This window comes from Gadus morhua, chromosome 7 (assembly GCF_902167405.1).
Source record: "Gadus morhua chromosome 7, gadMor3.0, whole genome shotgun sequence".
In the NCBI taxonomy this organism is placed as follows: Eukaryota; Metazoa; Chordata; class Actinopteri; order Gadiformes; family Gadidae; genus Gadus; species Gadus morhua.
Genome location: NC_044054.1, coordinates 3,316,573 through 3,338,614, shown reverse-complemented (window position 1 = coordinate 3,338,614; position 22,042 = coordinate 3,316,573). Strand labels below are relative to the sequence as shown.

The window sequence follows — 22,042 nt, the reverse complement described above, 5'->3', positions numbered from 1 at the left end:
AACGAAATTCTTAACGATCAATTAGTCGATCGTCGATTAATCATGCCCATCCCTAGTTGGTAGGTGTGTGTAGGGCCACACCCACCTGTAGGTCCCAGCGCCGTGCATGCGCCCCTCCTTCCAGTGGCCCAGGTACTGCTCCTGAATGCCAGCGTTCTTAGTGGGGGACACAAACTCACCATAGCTACACACACACAGAGAACACACACACACACACACACACACACACACACACACACACACACACACACACACACACACACACACACACACACACACACACACACACACACACACACACACACACACACACACACACACACACACCAGAAATGTAGGGAGGGAGGAATCATTTTATTTTGGTTGTTTAAAGTGTTGGCACCTGGTTCTATGAATATCCTCGCTGTACCCACAGAGATATGTTGCTGTTTTTTCTCTTTCTACAGACTAATGGACTTATTGTGAGACGCTCTGGATAAACGTTAATGTCTTTACAACTCTCAAATCCTAACTAATGAAGTCAACACCTCTGACTAGTCCGGGGCTAGGGACTAGGACCATAAGGAAGGGTCTTGGGTCTATGGTCTAGTCCCGGTCCCGGCACTCACCCGTCCTCCAGACCCATCTTGAAGGAGCCTGTGTAGATCCGTCCGTCCGGCCACTTCAGGACCCCCCTGGGAAGAGACCGGACACACAGACAGACACACAGACAGACACAATGCTCAGCTGAGGTCGGGATAATAACCGGTGGTTAATCACTCTAACCCATTAGGACCAGGGGGTCAGACCTGCTGGTTAGTGACTGGTTAACTGGTTACCTGCCGTGGGGCCGGCCTGCCAACCAGCGGCCCTCGTACGTGGCCTCCCTCAGACGGGCGTCCTTGTGGAAGGTGTAGGAGGCCGTCCTCGAGATGGGAGGCTCCGCCTTCTGCCCCGCCCCCGGGCTGAGAGTGACGGGGTCAGGCCCCGCCCCCCCCAGCGCCAGATCCACCGTCTGGTTGATGGCACGCAGCCACTTGGCCTGCAGGGGGCGCGCACGCACGCACGCACGCACGCACGCACGCACGCATACGCACACACACACACACACACACACACACACCTTTTTTGTTTATCAGGGCTCAGAATGAAGGCATCCCATTGGCCAGGACACGGCTGGGCCACGCCCACTCACCTTCTCGATGGGGGAGCAGGCGAGCAGAGTGAAGGTCTCCTCCGGGGAGATCACCTTCAGACCGTACCTGGAACACACACACACACACAGGTATATAACACACACACACACACACACACAGAGAGACACAAACACACAGACACACACACACAGGTACAAAGACACACACAGAGACACACACAAACACAGACATCATATACACACACAGACACAGAGGTATATAACACACAGAGACACACAGACACACACACACACAGAGGTATAACACACACACACACACACAGGTACAAAGACACACACACACACACAAATATACATAAGTCCCAGTGTGTATCGTTTTTTTGTGGACACTAGCAGAACGGACTGACTATAATATTCATAAATGTTATCATTTGATCGATTTACAGACTCACTGTTCAGAGTTCTCCTCCGAAATAGGCTCCACCCACAGAGTGGCCAACGGGAAAACGTGATGGGTGGAGAACTAGAGAGAGAGAGAGAGAGAGAGAGAGAGAGAGAGAGAGAGAGAGAGAGAGAGAGAGAGAGAGAGAGAGAGAGAGAGAGAGAGAGAGAGAGAGAGAAACAGAGAGACAGAGAGACAGAGAGAGACAGAGAGACAGAGAGACGGAGAGAATAAGTCTTGAAATAATTTCCTGTCCACTCTAAGATCTATTAGGTTCCCTTAACGAGGTTCTAACAAGCTGAGCCTCTTAACGAGGTTCTAACGAACTAAGCCTCTTAACAAGGTTCTAACGAACTAAGCCTCTTAACGAGGGTCTGTGAAGCGGTCGATGACACTCCGTCCCACGAGGGGGGAGGTGGTCTCATGAGAACTAACACATGGAGAGACACTACGGGATCGGTGCATCACACAGTGAGAGTGGGAGAGGGAGAGAGGGCAGTAGACTGTTGTGGAGTCTGTTATTCATTATCTATTCATTATTTATTTGGATCGACGGTAGACAAGGTTTAAATACACTGTATTGTTTTTTGCCCTGGTTTAATGGTTTCAAACTCATTTCAGCCTCCAGAACAGTCTTCATCGGGCAGTGGGGGAGGGTGGCACAAGCTGGACTCAGGGTAGGAGTGTGTGTGTTGGCGGGGGGTCACTGCACTAAAGCCCCTCCCTCCATACTTACGATGTTTTTGGAAGGCGCCACGCCCTGCCAGCATGGAGATAAACACACACTTTTAAAACACGACGGGGTGTGTGTGTGTGTGTGTGTGTGTGTGTGTGTGTGTGTGTGTGTGTGTGTGTGTGTGTGTGTGTGTGTGTGTGTGTGTGTGTGTGTGTGTGTGTGTGTGTGTGTGTGTGTGATTGCATGTCCGCAATACAGAAAGCAAAAGCAAAAGAAAGAAAGAAAAGGCAAAACAAGAGTAATTTTGATAAGGCAAAAATAGTATCTTTAGATGCAATGTTATTACACAGACTCTCGGTGTGTGTTTGTGTGTCTCTGTGTTTGTGTGTGCCTGTGTGTGTGTGTGTGTGTACCTGAGCGTGCACCAGAGCGTCGCTGAACAGGATGAACCAGTTGACGGAGAAGCGGCTGGCGTTCAGCAGACTGAGGGCCTTGTTACTGCTCTCACACACCAGACGACGCCCAGGCCGCCGCAGGGAGTCCTACACACACACACACACACACACACACACACACACACACACACACACACACACACACACACACACACACACACACACACACACACACACACACACACACAGGTCAGAGGACACACACACACACACAACAGGTCAGAGGACACACACACAAACACAGGTCAGAGGACACACACACACAGGTCAGAGGACACACACACACACACACACACACACACACAGGTCAGAGGACACACACACACACACACACACACACACACACACACACACACACACACACACACACACACAGAGGTCAGAGGACACACACACACAGGTCAGAGGACACACACACAGGTCAGAGGACACACACACACACACACACACAGAATCACACAAACAGGCACACACACTCACACAAACAGACACAGACACAGACACAGACACAGACACAGTACCGTCATCTTGCCGGGGAAGCTCTTCCAGAAGTGGTGAGTGTACTCTGCCTCCTTCCTCCTCTTCTTCAGGTGAAGAGTCAGAGCCTCAAACTGAGAGCAGGCAGAGTGGAGCCGCTGGTACTCACTGGAGGACTGGAAAGAGACACAGAGAGAGACAGACGCACAGAGAGACAGACACAGAGAGAGAGACACACAGAGAGAGACACACAGAGAGACAGACACACAGAGAGACAGACACACAGAGACAGACATAGAGAGAGAGACAGACGCAGAGAGTTAGACACAGAGAGACAGACAGAAAGAGAGACAGACGCACAGAGAGACAGACACACAGAGAGACGGACACACAGACACACACAGAGAGACAGACACAGAGAGACAGACACATAGAGAGACAGACACACAGAGAGACAGACACAGAGAGAGACAGACACAGAGAGAGAGAGACACACAGAGAGAGACACAGAGAGACAGACAGAGAGAGACAGACGCAGAGAGAGACACACACAGAGACATACAGAAAGAGAGACAGACGCACAGAGAGACAGACACACAGAGAGACGGACACACAGAGACAGAGACAGAGACAGACATAGAGAGAGAGACAGATGCAGAGAGAGACAGACACAGAGAGACAGACAGAAAGAGAGACAGACGCACAGAGAGACAGACACACAGAGAGACGGAGACACAGAGACAGACACAGAGACAGACAAATAGAGAGACAGACACACAGAGAGACAGACACAGAGAGAGACAGACACACAGAGAGTCAGACACAGAGAGAGACAGACACATAGAGAGACAGACACACAGAGACAGACACAGAGAGAGACAGACGCACAGACACACAGAGAGACAGACACAGAGAGAGACAGACACAGAGAGAGACAGACGCAGAGAGAGACAGACACAGAGAGACAGACAGAAAGAGAGACAGACGCACAGAGAGACAGACACACAGAGAGACGGAGACACAGAGACACACACAGAGAGACAGACACACAGAGAGGCAAAAACAGAGAGAGACAGACACACGGAGAGACAGACACATAGAGAGACAGACACAGAGAGAGACAGACGCACAGACACACAGAGAGACAGACACAAAGAGAGACAGACACAGAGAGAGACAGACACATAGAGAGACAGACGCACAGAGAGACAGACACACAGAGAGACAGACACACAGAGACACACACAGAGAGACACTTAAGAACAACATTCTACAATACAACAGAATCTCCCACCAGTCTACAGACCCAGGATGTGGTCTGAGGGAAGGTCTAGAGAGAGACCCAGTCTGGGGTATCAGTGAACCTCCCCTAGGTGGACTAGTCAGACCCACCCCTTCATAGACCAGGTATCAGACCCAGGACCTGGTCCTGGTAGACCAGGTGGGCCAGGGGGACCCACCACTTCGTAGCAGGTGGCCAGCTTGAGCAGCAGGCGGCCGTACTCCCCCAGGTGTCCCAGAGGCAGGGCGAACAGCGCCATCAGGTGGTCGGAGGCCGGACCCTCCTCTGGGCTCTCAGACAGCCGCAGCAGGGGATCCAAGGTCTTACCGAACACCTCCCTGGATCAGAGGGGGGGGGGGGGGGGGCACTGTCAGAGGAACACATCTGGGATTGATGGACCAACGCACCAATCAGAGAGGAGATGGCCTGTGTGTGTGTGTTCTGGACTCACAGGGCGGGTTTGCTCAAAGCCTGGAAGCCCCCCATCACATGGAAGTTACCCAGGTAGGTACAGTACCTGGAGAGAGAGAGACAAACAGACAGACAGACAGACACAGAGAGAGAGAGAAAGAGACAGACAGACAGACAGAGACAGATAGAGAGAGACACAGAGAGAGAGAGAGAGAAAGAGACAGACAGACAGACAGCCAGACAGACAGACAGACAGACAGAGACAGATAACTATTTTATCAGACCTTCCCACAGAAGTTTCTAAAACATGTTGAGTCTTAAGGTGCGGCCACACCAGACACGTATCTCGCGTACCTCGCGTATAAAATCGCCATTTTTTCCATAGGGAACCATTGGTTTACGCGCGTATGAGACGCGTACACCATTAACAGTGCTTTCCTTCACCTTCTAAACAGAAAGTCGGCGTGTTTATTACCTGCCTCAACCTGTTGAGTCACTATATCCACACTACGTACTGCTGATCCTTCATCAAACATCTCCCTGTGTAAATACTGTCTCTATGTCACCACCAGAGGCATTGACAGATAAAACACCTAAAGCAGAGCGTCCAAACCACGGATGTGTGATTGTGTCTCACGGCTCCTCCCCTGTTGGTCGGGGTGTGGGGGGGCAGGGCTTACTGCCGGTAGGCGTCCAGGAAGATGTGGGCGTGGTTGAGGAGGAGCAGAGTCTGGAGGTCGCGGCCCCGCCGCAGGGCGGAGGTCAGGCTGGCGGAGTGCTGCCCCGTCAGGGTGTAGAGCAGGCTGAACCCCCCCACCAGGGTCTGGAGCAGCCCCAGCAGGACCGCCCCCAGAGTGGGGCTCAGGGACTCTGGGGGGGGGGGGGGGGGGAGGGAGAGGAGGTTAGCTAACCTACAGTAGAGCAGGCTGAACCACCCCACCAGGACCGCCCCCAGAGTGGGGCTCAGGGACTCAGGGGGGGAGAGGAGGTTAGCTAACCTACAGTAGAGGAGGCTGAACCCCCCCCACCAGCCCCAACAGGGCCTCTTACTGGCCCTTTAACAGGTGTGTTGGTGTAGTACTCACCGGCCTCCAGCAGGGGGCCTTTAACAGGTGTGTTGGTGTAGTACCCACCGGCCTCCAGCAGGGGGCCTTTAACAGGTGTGTTGGTGTAGTACTCACCGGCCTCCAGCAGGGGGCCTTTAACAGGTGTGTTGGTGTAGTACTCACCGGACTCCAGCAGGGGGCCTTTAACAGGTGTGTTGGTATAGTACTCACCGGCCTCCAGCAGAGGGCGCAGCGCCCCGGTCTTGATGGCAGTCAGCCGGCAGTAGAACCTCCTCTCGGCGGATGCCACCTCGTGGAGGCCGGCGATGAAGCCCATCACGTTACGGTCAGAGAGGGACAGGCAGCGACCGCCGCCCGCACACACACTGCTGGTGTAGCCCAGCTAGTCGCACACAGGGACACACACAAACACACACACATATTAGACACACACTGCTGATGTAGGCCAGCTTATCGCACAACAGGGACAGGGACACACACAGCGACATACACACACACATGGAAACACATACACACACACACACACACACACACACACACACACACACACAGAGACACAGACACACAGATATTAGACACATGCATAGAAAAACCACACACAGACTCATAGACACAAACACATACTCAAACACACATGGAGACACACGCACGGAAATACAAGGACACATTGACACACGCATACACACACAGTCATACAAATGGATAATTGAATACCTTAGTTAACACCATTAGTAAAGGATAACTAGACATGAGTTAACTATGAATTAACATTAGTTAATGCAGTATTAAGCATTAACTAATGTTAATTCAAGGATGGCTAGAAACATGAATTAGCTCTGAACTAACATTAGTTAATGTTTATTACTGCATTAACTCATGTGTCTAGTGATCCATTACTAGATACATGAGTTAACTATGAACTAACATTAGTGAATGTTTATCACTGCATTAACTCATGTGTCTAGTGATCCATTACTAGTTACATGAGTTAACTATGAACTAACATTAGTGAATGCTTATCACTGCATTAACTCATGTGTCTAGTGATCCATTACTAGATACATGAGTTAACTATGAACTACCATTAGTGAATGTTTATCACTGCATTAACTCATGTGTCTAGTGATCCATTACTAGATACATGAGTTAACTATGAACTACCATTAGTGAATGTTTATCACTGCATTAATTAATGTGTCTAGTGATCAATTATAGATACATGAGTTAACTATGAACCAACATTAGTGAATGTTTATCACTGCATTAACTCATGTGTCTAGTGATCCATTACTAGATACATGAGTTAACTATGAATTAACATTAGTGAATGTTTATCACTGCATTAACTCATGTGTCTAGTGATCCATTACTAGATACATGAGTTAACTATGAACTAACATTAGTGAATGCTTATCACTGCATTAACTAATGCTAATTAAGCGCCCTAACCCAGCAGTGACCCCGGTCGTCTTACGTTCATGCAGAAGGGGAGCAGGACGGGTTGCTGGGTGTACACACCGGCCTTCTCCTCCCCCTCCTCCCCCTCCTCCTCCCCCTCTTCCCCCTGCTCCTGCCTTCCGCTGTAGTAGAGGATGGGCTGGACACAGTCCCCGTCGGCCACGAACACGCTGTGGCTCCCCCCCGCTGCCACATCCCACACCCGGATCCCCTCTGAGAACTGGGGGGGGGGACAGAGAGAGAGAGACAGAGACAGAGACAGACAGACAGAGAACGAGAGGAACAGAGACAGACAGACAGACAGACAGACAGACAGACAGACAGACAGACAGACAGACAGACAGACAGACAGACAGGTTGTCGTTAACACTGGATGAAAGCAGGTCCCTCTGTCATCAAACTATGCAGGTCTTTGTGGATGTAGTACTATAGCAGGTTGGTAGTTAGATAGCAGTAGTTAGCAGGAGTTATGGTAGCAGTGTATCAGGGTAGTTAGAGGGTGGTAGTTACGTCATTATAGGGGCAGATATTGTATCAGGGCAGCTGCGCTCTTCTCCGCTCCTGATTCTACTCCACAGGCTGTTTGTTCCCGCTGCGGGCTGATTGGGGGCGTGGCATCGGGGATATAAGCACACCTGTCCCGATCTCTGGCGGATGATCCCGCACGCATCCCGCTTCCGTGACCCCAACGCCAGGCAGTTTGACGCTGTGCCACGCCGGCACTTTGTGTCTTACGTGTAGAGTTTATTGATATATACTGTCTGCAAGTTGCTGTCAAGCACCAATTCCCCATATGGGAACATTCTTGCTTTTCCTATCATTTATGCGCTGGTGGTTGGCGATTGTTGTTTTCACGTTGTTAGTTCAGGTTAGGGCAGCGTAGTTAACGGACCCGGCAGACTCACCTACCGTTTATCTCTGGTCGGGGGGGGGGAGATAGTGTGTTCCCCCAGAGTCAGGTTTAGTTAGGGTTCCTTCCTGTTTTGTTTTATTTCCTTTCGTTGATTTAATAACCATCCCATCATGTCTGAAGCAAAGCTTAAATGAATTGTTGTTTCCAACGCAGCCCCTTGTCTTCAGCCTATGGTACCATCTCCGTCCATGTGGTGGTGCCGTAACAGTGGTAGTTAGTTAACAGTAGTCAGTAGGAGTTATAGTAGTAGTGTATCAGGGTAGTTAGAGGGTGGTAGTTAGTTAGCAGTAGTTAGTAGGAGTTATAGTAGTAGTGTATCAGGGTAGTTAGAGGGTGGTAGTTAGTTAGCAGTAGTCAGTAGGAGTTATAGTAGTAGTGTATCAGGGTAGTTAGAGGGTGGTAGTTAGTTAGCAGTAGTTAGTAGGGGTTATAGTAGTAGTGTATCAGGGTAGTTAGAGGGTGGTAGTTAGTTAGCAGTAGTTAAAAGGAGTTATAGTAGTAGTGTATCAGGGTAGTTAGAGGGTGGTAGTTAGTTAGCAGTAGTTAGTAGGAGTTATAGTAGTAGTGTATCAGGGTAGTTAGAGGGTGGTAGTTAGAGGGTGGTAGTTAGTTAGCAGTAGTTAGTAGGAGTTATAGTAGTAGTGTATCAGGGTAGTTAGAGGGTGGTATTTAGTTAGCAGTAGTTAGTAGGAGTTATAGTAGTAGCGTATCAGGGTAGTTAGAGGATGGTAGTTAGTTAGCAGTAGTTAGTAGGAGTTATAGTAGTAGTGTATCAGGGTAGTCAGAGGGTGGTAGTTAGTTAGCAGTAGTTAGTAGGAGTAATAGTAGTAGTGTATCAGGGTAGTTAGAGGGTGGTAGTTAGAGGGTGGTAGTTAGTTAGCAGTAGTTAGTAGGAGTTATAGTAGTAGTGTATCAGGGTAGTTAGAGGGTGGTATTTAATTAGCAGTAGTTAGTAGGAGTTATAGTAGTAGTGTATCAGGGTAGTTAGAGGGTGGTAGTTAGTTAGCAGTAGTTAGTAGGAGTTATAGTAGTAGTGTATCAGGGTAGTCAGAGGGTGGTAGTTAGAGGGTGGTAGTTAGTAGGAGTTATAGTAGTAGTGTATCAGGGTACTTAGTAAGCAGTAGTTAGTAGGAGTTATAGTAATAGTGTATCAGGGTAGTCAGAGGGTGGTCGTTAGAGGGTGGTAGTTAGGAGTTATAGTAGTAGTGTATCAGGGTAGTTAGTTAGCAGTAGTTAGTAGGAGTTATAGTAGTAGTGTATCCGGGTAGTTAGTTAGCAGTAGTTAGTAGGAGTTATAGTAGTAGTGTATCAGGGTAGTTAGTTAGCAGTAGTTAGTAGGAGTTATAGTAGTAGTGTAGCAGGGTAGTTAGAGGGTGGTAGTTAGTTAGCAGTAGTTAGTAGGAGTTATTGTAGTAGTGTAGCAGGGTAGTTAGAGGGTGGTAGTTAGTTAGCAGTAGTTAGTAGGAGTTATTGTAGTAGTGTATCAGGGTAGTTAGTTAGCAGTAGTAGAAGTTATAGTAGTAGTGTATCAGGGTAGTTAGTTAGCAGTAGTTAGGAGTTATAGTAGTAGTGTATCAGGGTAGTTAGAGGGTGGTATTTAATTAGCAGTAGTTAGTAGGAGTTATAGTAGTAGTGTATCAGGGTAGTTAGAGGGTGGTAGTTAGTTAGCAGTAGTTAGTAGGAGTTATAGTAGTAGTGTATCAGGGTAGTCAGAGGGTGGTAGTTAGTAGGAGTTATAGTAGTAGTGTATCAGGGTACTTAGTAAGCAGTAGTTAGTAGGAGTTATAGTAATAGTGTATCAGGGTAGTCAGAGGGTGGTCGTTAGAGGGTGGTAGTTAGGAGTTATAGTAGTAGTGTATCAGGGTAGTTAGTTAGCAGTAGTTAGTAGGAGTTATAGTAGTAGTGTATCAGGGTAGTTAGTTAGCAGTAGTTAGTAGGAGTTATAGTAGTAGTGTATCCGGGTAGTTAGTTAGCAGTAGTTAGTAGGAGTTATAGTAGTAGTGTATCAGGGTAGTTAGTTAGCAGTAGTTAGTAGGAGTTATAGTAGTAGTGTAGCAGGGTAGTTAGAGGGTGGTAGTTAGTTAGCAGTAGTTAGTAGGAGTTATTGTAGTAGTGTAGCAGGGTAGTTAGAGGGTGGTAGTTAGTTAGCAGTAGTTAGTAGGAGTTAGTAGTAGTGTAGCAGGGTACCTTTGCCAGGCGGGGGACGGTGGTGGGAGACTCCATGTGGCCCAGCTGACCTGAACTGTTACTGCCCCAGGAGAACACCTGGACACACACACACACACACACACACACACACACACACACACACACACACACACACACACACACACACACACACACACACACACACACACACACACACACACACACACACACACACACACAGGACATGAAGAGTTATATTAGAGGCTCTGCGCGGTCTGAGCAGTGCGTCTGGGTCTGGTGCTTTGAATGAGGTTCTAGACCACGCCAAACCATACTAGACCCTCCCAGCCCAGACAGGCCCCTGGGGGGGGTCCTCAGGGGGGTGGGGGGTCTCCTCGGGGGGGGGGGGGGTCTCCTCCTCACCTGTGAGCCGGCGGTGAGGGCCACGGAGTGGTGGTCCCCCGCCGCCACGCGGACCACCTCCTTGTTGTTCAGACTCTTGATGCACAGCGGCTGGAGCCTGAGGAGGAACCAGAGAGGAACCACAGTGAGGAACCACAGAGAGGAACCAGAGAGAGGAACCAGAGAGAGGAACCAGAGAGGAACCAGAGAGGAACCAGAGTGAGGAACCAGAGTGAGGAACTACAGAGAGGAACCACAGAGAGGAACCAGAGAGAGGAACCAGAGAGAGGAACCAGAGAGAGGAACCAGAGAGAGGAACCAGAGAGAGGAACCAGAGAGAGGAACCAGAGCCACAGGTCACAGGTCAGACCCCTTCTCACAGCAGGAAAGAGAGACACCGTTCAGTCTCTCAGAGCGCTGCTCATGAACCACACAGGAAATGACGGACGGACGGCGCAAATTAACTCGAAGCGCATGATGATGAAATACATGTCAGGTTAATAACCAAAAAGGCCTTTTCTTTGGAATTACACACACGATGGATATAACTACCGTATTTTCCGCACTATAAGGCGCACCGGAGTATAAGCCGCAGCAGCTAAATTGAATGATGTGTACATATATAAGTCGCACTGGACTATAAGCCGCAGGTGTTTTAATGTTGGGCGATATATCGATATTTAAAATATATCGATATTTTTTTAAACGCGATATGAAACGAGACCATATCGTCAATATCGATATAATTTAATTTGCCATGAAATTACAGCACATTTGTTCCAAATAGCTCCAGTTTCGAACCGCTCCTGCCGCCTGCTATTTCGTAACTCTGCTTATGTCTCTCCTGCTCTGACTCCGGCTCAAAAACACAGTCTCAAACCAACACTGAACCAGTCCACTAATCAAACCAACACAGAACCAGTCCACTCATCAACCCAGAGGTGTGTTCTGAGCTCCAGGTAACAGACTCCGCCCCTCACCTGGCCAGGTGGTCTCCGTGGCCCAGCTGGCCCCGCCCCCCGTGGCCCCAGCTCCACACCTCGGTCTGCAGGGGGGGCAGCAGCTCCTGGCTCCCAGGGATGCAGCCGCCCAGTTGGGTGAGGGCCACCGCTGGGCCCCGCGGCCGCCCCAACTTCCTCAGCAGGCGGGGGGAGACTGTGGGGAGGGGGGAGGATAGGAAGTCAGGCCCACGCAGGTCGCAGCGCCACAGGTGGAGTCAGGCCCGCTACACCAGTGATGGTACGATGGTTTGACTTTAGTGGTGCAACGGTTCCCGTTGCGGGTTTCCCGTGATCCGTACGGATCAACCCTCACGGTTCGGGACGCAAGTGGTCCGCGGATCGGCTGATCAGCGCATGTTTAGAGGACAGTTCCGGTATTAACAACATCATCAAGTATCGTAGCGAAATACAGTTTCTGTTGTGTTTTATTTGGCGTTCCTTAAATCCCATTGAAACGGAAACCAGAACCGGAACCGGACATGTTTATGTTTGGTTGTAGTCTATTCCCTCGGTTCTCCATATCAACAGTAGGGCCAGAACCGAGCAAAAAGACTACAACCAACCTCCCTTGCAATGAGCAATGAGTCTTCCAACCGAAATCAATGGATTTACAAAATGCCAAATAAAATACGACAGAAACTGTATTTCGCTACCATACTTGATGAAAAAAAAGATAAGGATGTCTGCATTGCCTTGGGGGAGTGTAGACTCTAAACTCTCCCCAGGCAATGCAGACATCCTGAACTGTAAATCCCGGGTTAGGGATTATTTACTATCCATGTTAAAAAGAAGAAGGAATAATGCCATTGCAATTTTTTTTAAATATTGACTATGCTTAAAGGAAAAAGGATTATTGCCTAATTTTTGACTTTATTTTGTTTTTACACATTTGAAGATTTTATTTAAAGTCACATTTGTCTTGTTATCTTTATTGTTGCTGTTGATCCGAAAATGATCCGACCCGTGACTCAAAAACCGTGACACGATCCGAACCTGCAGCTTTGTGATCCGTTGCACCCCTACCCCTACCTCCTATTTGACATCAATATTCTTACCATCGACGCCTGGCTCTGCACACACACACACACAGGCACACGGCAGCATGCACGTGCACACAGACAGCCGCACACCACGCATGCACACAGACACATGTAGCAGCAGCTTGTGCACGTGTGCATGCGTCCACCCCGGGTGTACGTGCACATGCGTCCGCCCACACGTACGTGTCGTGCGTGCGTCCACGGCCGTACTCACAGAGCCAGGCATGAGAGGAGGAGTAGGAGGCCAGCAGGCTGACGGAGTATCTACCCTGAGAGAGGAGCCCTGGGAGGGAGAGGCGGCGCCGGCCCTCCGCCTCCTCCGCCCGGATGTCCCCAGTGCTGGAGCTCTTCCTGGCCTGCATCGACTCTTCCAGGGCCGCCCCCCCCCTGCAGCCAGGGGCCCCGCAGCCCGCGGGCCCCCCGGAGGAGGACAGGTAGTAGTGCATCATCTTCTTCAGGGAGAGCGCCTCGTAGGTGGAGGCCACGCGCTCGCCCACCGCCGACGCACACGACGTCACCAGGCTGTTGAGGGCGAAGCCGGGGTGGTGGGCGGGGCCGGGGGGCGGGGCCGGGAGGGGGGAGCCGTGGCCGGGCGGGGCCGGTTCTGATGAGAGCTGGGGGAGAGAGAGGGAACAGCAGGGGGTGATCAATTAAGAAGCTGCTGTTGAATAAACGAAGAAGCCAATTAAGAAACTGCTTTGTTTCTTAAAAGAAGCCAATTAAGAAGCTGCTTTGTTTCTTAAAGATCCTATGCCATTCTATTTTATGATGCTTTAATATAGGTATTAGTGGGCCACAAAACACAGTATTCAAAGACGTCCCCGAAATTCAGCCGTGGTGCAGAGTTACAGTCACTCCGAAACAGTCGCACATTGAGCTTCCCTCAAACGCGCTGTTTCGGTGGGCGTGTCAAGGCAGGTCAATGAGGGGGGTGGGGGTGTGGCCCTGAGCAGCTTGTAGCCACTACCATGCGCTCTGTATACGGTGGGCGTGTCAAGGCAGGTCAAGGAGGGGGGTGGGGGTGTGGCCCTGAGCAGCTTGTAGCCACTGACAGTACCATGCGCTCTGTTTACGGTGGATGTATCGCAATGGCTCGTAAAAACCCATATTATCCATAGATATCTATATCATATAATATATAATATATATTATCACCTGGCCCTGAGCAGCTTGTAGCCACGGTACCATGCGCTCTGTTTACGGTGGATGTATCGTAATGGCTCTTAGAAACCCATATTATACATAGATATCTATATCATATAATATATAATATATATTATCACGGCCAAAAGCTGTGTGAGCCTCCAGACGATAGGTTATTATGAATCTCAAACGACCGCGTCTACTTCAGATTGATGTGGAAGTGGAAGAACCAGAGACGTCGGAGAACCCGACGAAGTCCTTGGTATTCATTATATCGTCTGGACGCGCACACAGCTTTTGGCCTTGATAATATGTATTATTTGATATAGATATCTATGTATTATATGATATTATTTAGATATAGAGCAGAGCTCCAGGACTGTAACGCAAGTGTTGTACACTTCCTTGTTATTTGGATAACCGTTCTGCTGTTGGTGTGATGGCGCATAACACGTCGGACTCTCGTCTCTGGTATTTCTACAACGAGACTCGTAGTGGGGGTTATCTCAGCCATGGTTGAGAATGAATTGGGGGAAAGGAACTTTGGCTTTGACTCCCTGAAGTAGGCTACATGAACCACGACATGGAGGAGAAGGGGATTGTTGGCCGCGAATGTATCCCGCTTGAGCCCTGCTTCCCGCCGCCTCGGCAGCGGTCAGCGCTAATCACCGCCTCCTGAAGCCGAGGCGATGGTCCATCGGCAGCGAGGCTCTGGCGGGAGACGACCGCGGTCAACAATCCCTTTCTCCTCCATGTCGTGGTTCATGACTTCAGGGAGTCAAAGCCAAAGTTCCTTTCCCCCAATTCATTCTCAACCATGGCTGAGATAACCCCCACTACGGGTCTAGTTGTAGAAATAGACGAGAGTCCGACGTGTTATGCGCCATCACACCAACAGCAGAACGGTTATCCAAATAACAAGGAAGTGTACAACACTTGCGTTACAGTCCTGGAGCTCTATATCTAAATAATATCATATACTACATAGATATCTATATCAAATAATACATATTATCACGGCCAAAAGCTGTGTGCACGTCCAGACGATATAATGAATCACAAAGGACTTCGTCGGGTTCTCCGACGTCTCTGGTTCTTCCACTTCCACATCAATCTGTAGTAGACAGAACCGTGCGCTGCCTGCTGCCTGCTGCCGGCGCGAGGCACCACCGCCCGGCTGCCCGCTGCCGGGCGGTGGTGCTTCGCGGCAGTGGTGCCTCGCGGCAACCGGTGGCAGGCAGCATGTCGCAGTTCATGTAGTTCGATGTCGTTCTGCCATTGCATTCAAAATTCTGTAACTAGCCTGTTACTACGAAATAAGCAACTACCGTACACGTATTAGCATTTAGCACTAGCTCAATCACGACTCCTTCAGAATTCTTGTGGGTGGTTACGAACCAACCAAGTGGGCAGGGCCATGAATAATAATTTGACAACGCTACGTCACAGTGTCACCTTATCCAGATCGGCTCATTTCTTCTGCCTTTTTCCTTTCATTGCCTATTGCATTCAGCAGACAAACTGCATAGATTTCAAACTTACCACAGCTCACAAACTTATTCAGACCTATGTTATTTAACAAACAATAGGAAAAATGTGATTTAAATGGCATGGGCTCTTTAAACGAGGAAGCCAATTAAGAAGCTGCTTTGTTTCTTAAACGAGGAAGCCAATTAAGAAGCTGCTTTGTTGAATAAACAAGAAACCAATTAAGAAGCTGCTTTGTTTAATAAACAAGGAACCAATTAAGAAGCTGCTTAGTCTAATGTACCTCCTATATTGGCTCACCTCTACAGTGGCCGTCTGCTGCGTCTGGGCGTGGTCTGGATTCTCAATGTGGGCGTGGCTTAACGGCTCTAACTGGGCGTCGCCCGACAGCTCCATGTGCGCGTGGCTTAATGGCTCGATAAGGGCATGGTCTGACGGCTCCATGTTGGCGTGGCCTAAGGGCTCGATAAGGGCGTGGTCTGACAGCCTCCTCAGGTACTCCCGGACGGCGTCCTCGTGGGGATAGGGGGAGGCGGCCCCATCCCCGACGCCAGGGGCTGGGTCAGCCCCAGCGGGGGGAGGGGCCACCACAGGGGGCGGGGCCATGCCTTCACCGGCCGGGGCGGCGACGCCCAGCGGCGTCTCGGCGGCGCGGCCCTCGGGGAGCCGGGGCTTGGAGGGGGAGGTCCTGAGGCTCCGTGCGGGCGACGCCCCCCTGGGCCGTGGCTCCTCCCCCTCCTCAGTCAGCTCCACCCCCAGGGGGCAGTAGTGCGAGTCGGAGATGATGACGTGGTCCTCGCGGTCCGTCATGGTGTAGAGCAGCTGGTGGCAGCGGCCGCACGCATCCAGGGGGGCCCCGGGGCCCCGCCCGCCCCCCCGCGGCCCCTGGCAGCGCACCAGCGCCAGGCTGTGGGCGGAGCCACACGCCACCTGCAGCACGTGGCGCCCGGCCAGGTGCTCCACCCGCCGCGGCCGCCAGGAGGGGGCGGGGCCACCGGAGGGGGAGGCGGAACCCCCGGAGGAGGAGGCGGAGCCACCGGAGGAGGGGGTGGAGCCCAGCAGCCCCAGCTGGGGCCCGCGCCCCCAGGCCCAGACCTCGCGCTGGGCGGAGAGGGCGAGGGAGTGGGCGTGGCCCAGGGCCAGCTCCAGGACGGGCGCGCTGTGGGCGGGGCCGCCCGGGAGCAGCAGGGCCACGGGGGTGGGGTTGGGGATGGAGGCGGGGCCTGCCAGCCCGCACTGCCCTGCCCCGTTGGCGCCCCACATGTGGACGCCGCCGTCCTCCGTCACGGCGCCGCAGTGGGAGGAGCCCGTCGCCACGGAGACCACCCGCCGCCCGCTGAGGGAGGGCTCCAGGGCCGGAGGGCGGGGCCCGGGGGAGGGGGGCTGTTTCCATGGAGACACACCGAAGCTGTATACCTGACCGCCTGCAGGAGAGAGAGACACAGACACAGACAGAGACAGAGACAGAGACAGAGACAGAGACAGAGAGACAGACAGACAGACAGACAGACAGACAGACAGACAGACAGACAGACAGACAGACAGACAGACAGACAGAGAGAGAGAAACGCAGACACACACACACACACAGATATGTTAATACATCTCTCTCAGGCTTTGATGTAAATGTTGAGGTGATATTGACCCCAACAATGAAGTGAAAGTAAGGCAGGGAGAGTACTGATGATGTGTCAGTGAGGCCATCCAATCCAAACCGTCCCCTCACCTTCCAACAGCAGGAGGCCGTGCCGGGTCCCCAGGCTCGCCTGGACCACGGGCCGGGAGAGGAACAGCCTCTCTGGGGCCAGGCTGCAGGCGTAGCCCCTCCAGAGGTGGGCCAGCCCCCGCTCCCCAGGGCCAGCCTCCTGCTCACCGCTGGGGGGACACACAGCGGGATGGACCCCTGATTAGGACGGGCTGGGGGGGGAAGGAGGGGGGCGGGGGTGGTGAGTGAGTGAGTGAGTGAGTGACTGTCCCAGTATAGTCAGTCCCAGTATAGAGAGTCAGTCCCAGTATAGAGAGTCAGTCCCAGTATAGATAGTGTCAGTCCCAGTATAGTCAGTCCCAGTATATAGTGTCAGTCCCAGTATAGAGACAGTCCCAGTATAGAGAGTCAGTCCCAGTTTGGTCAGTCCCAGTATAGAGTCAGTCCCAGTATAGAGTCAGTCCCAGTATAGATAGGGTCAGTCCCAGTATAGATAGGGTCAGTCCCAGTATAGATAGTGTCAGTCCCATTATAGATAGGGTCAGTCCCAGTATAGATAGGGTCAGTCCCAGTATAGTCAGTCCCAGTATAGTGTCAGTCCCAGTATAGAGAGTCAGTCCCAGTATAGAGCGTGTCAGTCCCAGTATAGTCAGTCCCAGTATAGAGAGTCAGTCCCAGTATAGAGCGTGTCAGTCCCAGTATAGTGTCAGTCCCAGTATAGAGTCAGTCCCAGTATAGAGTCAGCCCCAGTATAGTCAGTCCCAGTATAGTGTCAGTCCCAGTATACAGAGTCAGTCCCAGTATAGAGAGTCAGTCCCAGTATAAAGAGTCAGTCCCAGTAGTGTAAGTCCCAGTATAGTGTCAGTCCCAGTATAGAGTCAGTCCCATTATAGAGTCAGTCCCAGTATAGAGCGTGTCAGGGTGGGGGCGGGGGTGGTGAGTGAGTGAGTGACTGAGTGAGTGAGTGAGGGGGGGAGGTTAGTGGGTGAGTGAGTGAGGAGGGGGGGGGGGGGGGGTGAGTGTGTGAGTGAGGGGGGGGGGTCAGTGGGTGAGTGAGTGAGTGTTTGTGGGCGAGGTAGTGAGTGAGTGAGTGAGTGAGTGAGTGAGTGAGTGAGTGAGGGCTGGGCCATACATCGTTTTCGTAGTGGAATCGCGATACTCTCACGCATGATATTCAGACGACCAAAGCATGCATAGAACTAAACTTCAAGATTAGCAAAAAGAAGAGTTAACTCCAAAGAAAACAAAGTCAGGTGTCGGGAATTATTTTGGTTACAGAAAAGAAAAGAAAAAGGTTTTTGTCAATCCGTATCGAAGGAAGACAAATTATCGCAGTACCAATTATCTGATACGTTGCAGATCTAGCGTGGTTGTATTGACGACATCTTCCAGAGTAGGGTGCTGACTTTGGAATTTAATGTCCGGTTGCCATAGTTATAGTCAGAATAAAGCTGTTTGTTTCTCTCCCTGATGTCTGTTTTCTGTTCAAATCAAAAAGCAATTTTCCATGGGAAATGAATTATTTGCTTTTCTTTAAAATATGTCATAAAATTGTATGTGCAACAAATTATATTATCCTTGGGTGTGTCTAATGAGTACCTCCTAGCAGAACAGCTCTGCATTGGTTTAGTGTGTTTGGTTGCCCTATTATGGAAGCTATTGAACAGAAAGCCGTTTTCCATAGGAAATGAATGGAGTCATTTATTGACGGTCCCACTGTATAAAGCAAGCAGTCAGGGGCCAGTGGGAGTCCCTTGGTGGTCCCCAAGACGGACTGAGAGCACGGCAGGAACCCAAATGAAGATGAGAATATCTGTTTCATATCCAACAACAAGCTATCCTCACCACGGCACAGCGGTCATGTGACCCTCCAACGCCGCCTTCAAAACGCTCAGAGTTTCCGGGAGGACCTTCAGCTCGGAGGAAAGTGCTCTGAACACTCCGTTGGGTCAGAGATTTCGCTCAGAGTTTCGTGCGGAGGTAAAGCAACCCGAGTCCTCCCAGATCACATCACAACAATGGCTGCCCGTTTCATTGATGGACTAAAGTGAACATACAGCAAGCACTAAGAGGCGAATTTAACAGCCATTCTAACATTTGCATTACGATACATTATAGCTTACAATTATAAACATCACATGATAAATTCTCGCTCATGTTCAACCATCGCAAGCAGTCCTAATAACTGATTAATTTCATTCATCAAAGAAGCGCAAAGAGGTCCCTGCGGGCTTCCATACTTGTAGTTGTTATGAAGTCTAGTCTCATCATGAACAATCAGTTTTCCGGTTTTATGTCATTGCCTACGAACTTCTGAGGGGCGTTTCCTCAACACTCTTATTTTGGAAGAAGAGAAGGATTACGCAAAGACAGATAAGAGTTTCTGAACCTCCGAGATGTTTCAAAGGCGGCACAATAACCCCTTTACCGGGATGAATGAGTGAATGAAGAGGCACCCAGCATTAGACACTTACACAATAACCCCTTTACCGGGATGAATGAGTGAATGAGGAGGCACCCACCATTAGACACTTACACAATAACCCCTTTACCGGGATGAATGAGTGAAAGAGGAGGCACCAACCATTAGACACTTACACAATAACCCCTTTACCGGGATGAATGAGTGAAACAGGAGGCACCCACCATTAGACACTCACACAATAACCCCTTTACCGGGATGAATGAGTGAATGAAGAGGCACCCAGCATTAGACACTTACACAATAACCCTCTTTAATGGGATAAATTAGTGAAAGAGGAGGCACCCACCATTAGACACTTACGCAATAACCCCTTTACCGGGATGAATGAGTGAAAGAGGAGGCACCAACCATTACTCAAAACTCAACTCAAAACTCACCTGTTCAAACTCGCACACAACGTCTAACTGATCACTGTTTTGATTGTTTGTTTGTTTTGTCTTGTTTTTGTTTTATTTATTTTTTATGTTTATTTATTAATTTATTTATTTATTTTTTCCACAATGTCTTGTTTTTTTTATGATTTTATGATGACCATATGCTCTGTAAGGTGACCTTGAGTGTCTCGAAAGGCGCCTCTAAATTAAATGTATTATTATTATTATTATTATTATTATTATTATTAGACACTTACACAAGAACCCCTTTACCGGGATGAATGAGTGAATGAGGAGTCACTCACCTGTTCTTCACTGACTCCATCAGTGGGATAGCGCCGTCGCCATGACAATGCTGATGTTCACCCCCGGCGGGAATGAGCTGATGATGGTCAGTGAGCCTGTTGGTTCAATCCCAGTATAGATAGGGTCAGTCCCAGTATAGATAGTGTCAGTCCCAGTATAGAGTCAGTCCCAGTATATAGTGTCAGTCCCAGTATAGAGAGTCAGTCCCAGTATAGTCAGTCCCAGTATAGAGAGTCAGTCCCAGTATAGAGAGTCAGTCCCAGTATAATAATAATAATAATAATAATAATACATTTAATTTAGAGGCGCCTTTCAAGACACCCAAGGTCACCTTACAGAGCATATAGTCATCATACATTTTTTTAAAAACAAGACATTGTGGAAAAAATAAATAAATAAACATAAGCAATAAGAAATAAAATAAAAAATAAATTAAAAAAAAGACAAAATAAATAAATAAAGTATCTAGTATATAGTGTCAGTCCCAGCATATAGTGTCAGTCCCAGTATAGAGAGTCAGTCCCAGTATAGAGAATCAGTCCTAGTATAGAGAGTCAGTCCCAGTACTGTCAGTCCCAGAATAGTGTCAGTCCCAGAATAGAGTCAGTCCCAGTATGGTGTCAGTCCCAGTATAGAGTCAGTCCCAGTATTGTCAGCCCCAGTATAGAGTCAGTCCCATTATAGAGAGTCAGTCCCAGTATAGAGTCAGTCCCAGTATAAAGCGTGTCAGTCCCAGTATAGAGAGTCAGTCCCAGTATAGAGTCAGTCCCAGTATAGTCAGTCCCAGTATAGAGAGTCAGTCCCAGTAGAGAGTGTCAGTCCCAGTATAGTCAGTCCCAGTATAAAGTCAGTCCCAGTATAGTCAGTCCCAGTATAGAGAGTCAGTCCCAGTATAGTCAGTCCCAGTATAAAGTCAGTCCCAGTATAGTCAGTCCCAGTATAGTGTCAGTCCCAGTAGTGTCAGTCCCAGTACACCACAGTGTGTTCAGTTCATTCCCAGTGCTGCGTGTGGTCCAACAGGTTGGAACGCTGGTTGTGACACTGGTCCCTTTACTCTGCTGACGTCACACGTTAACGCTGGTGACGCGGTGTGCGCATCTCCGGCCTCAATAAATCAATTCAACCACCATTTAAAAGTCATTAATGACTCATCAGCGCCTTATTAGGAATTAATTGGGAGGAAAAGAGAAGCGTTTATAGCGACGTCGTGACCTCCTGCAGCCAGTGTTGCCAGATTTGGCGGGAAATATGGCCCAATCTGGCAACAATCTGCAGAGAGCGTTAGCCACCTAGCTCCCCACTCCTTAGCTCCCTAAAGGACCCCCCTACTGGCTCCTCTCTGACACTACGGTGCCGTGGGTCGGCGGGGGTGGACGGCACTCACCGGGATGCTAGGGGTCCATGACCGGGTGTTTCGTGGGGTCCAGGGGGGGGCCTGTCGGTCTGTCTGTCTGTCTGTCTGTCTGTCTGTCTGTATCAGCGGGCTAACCCAAACCCTCTGACGGCGCGCTGCCGTGTTGTTGTGGAGCGACGGCAGCGCGGAGCGGTCAAATCACACGAGGTTCTCGGAAACTCGAATAACACCGAAATACAATTATTAAATTGTATAAGTTCACTGAAGTAAAACGTTTGTT

At 50.0% G+C, this 22,042-nt stretch overlaps 1 protein-coding gene across 1 annotated transcript in view; it reads right to left on the bottom strand.

The window, feature by feature from the left end:
- als2b (alsin Rho guanine nucleotide exchange factor ALS2 b) overlaps positions 1–22,042 on the bottom strand; it is a 35,850-nt gene extending 13,808 nt beyond the window's left edge. The window contains exons 1-20 of the mRNA XM_030361027.1: positions 21,793–22,042; positions 20,408–20,503; positions 17,265–17,413; positions 15,839–16,962; positions 13,176–13,521; positions 11,847–12,021; positions 10,888–10,984; positions 10,504–10,581; positions 7,420–7,623; positions 6,156–6,327; positions 5,559–5,748; positions 4,919–4,984; positions 4,646–4,805; positions 3,230–3,361; positions 2,667–2,795; positions 1,588–1,658; positions 1,175–1,241; positions 819–1,021; positions 609–674; positions 86–184 (exon numbers count right to left, since the gene is read on the bottom strand). Of these exons, the coding sequence (XP_030216887.1) occupies positions 86–184; positions 609–674; positions 819–1,021; positions 1,175–1,241; positions 1,588–1,658; positions 2,667–2,795; positions 3,230–3,361; positions 4,646–4,805; positions 4,919–4,984; positions 5,559–5,748; positions 6,156–6,327; positions 7,420–7,623; positions 10,504–10,581; positions 10,888–10,984; positions 11,847–12,021; positions 13,176–13,521; positions 15,839–16,962; positions 17,265–17,413; positions 20,408–20,427 (3,548 nt within the window). The 5' untranslated portion in view covers positions 20,428–20,503; positions 21,793–22,042. The remainder of the gene's footprint in view (positions 1–85; positions 185–608; positions 675–818; positions 1,022–1,174; positions 1,242–1,587; positions 1,659–2,666; positions 2,796–3,229; positions 3,362–4,645; positions 4,806–4,918; positions 4,985–5,558; positions 5,749–6,155; positions 6,328–7,419; positions 7,624–10,503; positions 10,582–10,887; positions 10,985–11,846; positions 12,022–13,175; positions 13,522–15,838; positions 16,963–17,264; positions 17,414–20,407; positions 20,504–21,792) is intronic.